The sequence below is a fragment of the Limulus polyphemus genome, unplaced genomic scaffold (assembly GCF_000517525.1).
Source record: "Limulus polyphemus unplaced genomic scaffold, Limulus_polyphemus-2.1.2 Scaffold75, whole genome shotgun sequence".
Lineage (NCBI taxonomy): Eukaryota > Metazoa > Arthropoda > Merostomata > Xiphosura > Limulidae > Limulus > Limulus polyphemus.
Window position 1 is genome coordinate 19312 of NW_013665685.1, and position 2840 is coordinate 22151.

The 2840-nt window shown below is 37.3% G+C and overlaps 1 protein-coding gene across 1 annotated transcript in view; it reads right to left on the reverse strand.

Annotated features, from left to right (window-relative positions):
* Positions 1-1392, reverse strand: part of LOC106466576 (centrosomal protein of 162 kDa-like) — a 20420-nt gene extending 19028 nt beyond the window's left edge. The window contains exon 1 of the mRNA XM_022395367.1: positions 1242-1392. Coding sequence (XP_022251075.1) covers positions 1242-1392 — 151 coding nt within the window. The remainder of the gene's footprint in view (positions 1-1241) is intronic.
* Positions 1393-2840: the final 1448 nt, after the last annotated feature.

Genomic DNA, 2840 nt, shown 5'->3' on the forward strand with positions numbered 1-2840 from the left:
ATACTGGATTAATGCTTCATTAAACTTACATGTGGTATGGTGAGTGGGTGTAATTTCTGAACAATGAACCAATCCAAGAATTGTTTGAATTTAACAATGAATTAAAAATGTGTAAAATATTGTTTTCAATAATATACCTATTTCAAAGGGTGAATCTTAAAAGTGTTTCTACTAATTTTGATTTTAGAGTCATTTAAACCCAGACTATTCGGTTATATCAATATGCATGTGAAAACTCAAAAAGAATTTTCAATAGTGGAATTACAAACAGTGATATAAGGACAAATATAAAGCTTTGGAAATCTCCTGACACTATTGTGCTTCAAACTGGTCATGTGACACTATGTAAACTGGGCTTACAGATTATTGTGGGTCTGGACATGAATCATACATATTAAAATATTTTATCATAAAAAGTTTAATAAATATTTTCTTGACATTATTTCAGTACAAGGGTGCAGTTATAATGCAGGCTGCGAGTGTACTGCCTGAAGCAGAAAGTAACACTCACATGACACACACTTGTAAATGGAAGAAGATATCTAAGGAGAAACAATATATGTTGGTGAATTCTAATGGTCGAAAGTATGGGTTGGCACCACCAAATCCAGGTCAGCATATGTGTGTAGGAACCAGTCTTGTATTCTTGACCCACTTCCTTTCCTACTAAACTCGGGCTCTATTCATGTGATAACCAGATGGTAGCAAAGTGAATATGACTGGGTTGAAGGGTAAGTAATGTTGTCTGTTATGGACCACAGAAAGCAACATGACTATAGGTATTGGTCATGTGGAGACTCACTGAAGCCAATGGGACATGAGTACACTTGCTTCACCAAGGTATAATTTTGAGATCCTGCTTCTAATAGTAATTTTAGAGCAGGTCATGGTCGTAATTGGAAAGTTACACCCCTCTTTACACACTTCACACCTAGCTGACCTTATAACCAGTTGGAATTCATTTGACCTCATGTTTTCAATCTGGACTTTTCCTACTTAAGACTTAATTCTTGATCATTCTGGCCATTTATTTCTTCAACTAGCCAGTGGGTCTCCATATTACTTGCCTGCTTACCTTGAGAATTTTTATGCTGCATCAGAAGACATCACTTAAATGAAGACCAGTACGTCTAGGACTTCCTCTACAATGAAGGGTATGAATAAATGGCTGATTTTTAGATTCCTGGTTCTAGCCTGTTGTTCACCATGACAAAGCTTGTAGACTAAGATGCACTGCTTGCCAACAGAATAGATATGGAAGAGCTTGTTACATTTGTTATCTGATTGGTCCTGAAATCTCATGGGGCTGGGCAGCTCCTTCAACCAGTTAGATTCCTTATAATCTAAGCCTCCACTAGATGTACCAGTGATGGATGGAGAAACAGTGACCATCACATTGTTGACTCCAGAGAAATTGACCCTCGAAGCAGCCCAGCAGGAGACAACTCCATGGAACTGACTCTCATGAATCTGTAGTCAACCTAGTTATTGAAGAAACACCTGAACTCACTCCTGAAATGTCCTGTTGGAGGGTGAAATGTATTCAAACACTGATGGTAACAAATGTGCTCATATCTCTGGTGGGAACATGATATCCCTAAGCCAAAGAAATCCTTTCTAGAGCTAGGATGCTATCAAGGATCAACCAAGTTCTGGGAGGGCCAGGGCTAGAAAGAACCACAGATGATGGCTGCTGCCTCAGGACTCACAATCACAATGTCCAACACCATAATGACTACCATAGTGGTCAAAACAAGCCAGCTGAGAATGTAGGTTCACATAAGCTCAGGAGTAACAATATCAATTAATGGACCATCCACCATTCACCCAGCAAAGATGAGGCAAGGGACTTCTACCTCAATGACATTCAAACAGTCCCAGGTACAATCCCAGAGGCAACCTCAAATACATCTAAGGTGATCATTAACCAGCATATACAAAAGCAGATTCTCATATACAAGCAGCTGCCAAATGGATCAAAGCTGGGACCTTCTACAACAAGGACGATAACTAGTTGCTGCAGAGACCTTCACCTCTATTGCACCTTGAGGATGAGAAGTGCTGCTTGTAGGCCAAGATTGCAGAGATGAAGAGGGTCCTAGCCAAAGCTCATGATACAGGTGGACAATCAGAAGACAGCCACTGCATTCAAGGAACTTCTGGTGGGATTAAGGTGAGAGGAGTGATGCCACATGCTTGCCTCAGGATAAGTGTATATATTTTGTATATTCTTTATTTACTTATTTATTTACGCATTCATACTGTATATTGTATCTGTATCTTTGCATTTTCTTATTTTTTCTAAATGTGTACTATGTTATAGTTATTAAAAAAAGGATTACTATAAATTTTAACCATGTTATATTGTGTTTTATAATAAGGGGTTGTCTTATTTTATCCTATGTTTTAAGAAGGTTTAATTATATGATGTGTTTTAACTCAGCAAGGATGATTTTCTCTGTTTTGGTTTTATCGTATTTCATTTAAAGGGTTTATTTTGTTTGTTATTAAGCACAAACCTGCACAATGGGCTATCTTTGTTGTGCCCACCATTAGTATTAAAACATGTTTTTTACAATTATATGTTTTCAGACTAACCACTGAGCCACTGGGGGATTTATTTTACTGTATTGTATATAAATCTAACTATTATGGAATAGCTTCTATCAGAAGAGCTTTTAAAATTCTACAATAATAATACTTGCAATAACAGTATTAATTATAAGTAACAAGCAAACTACAAAGCTTCTATGACCACTCTGTCCTATGTCATCAGGTGAATGCCCTCGCTGTTAGCAATGTTTTCAGCTCTTAACTTAAGAACACCTGATGTTTTGAAT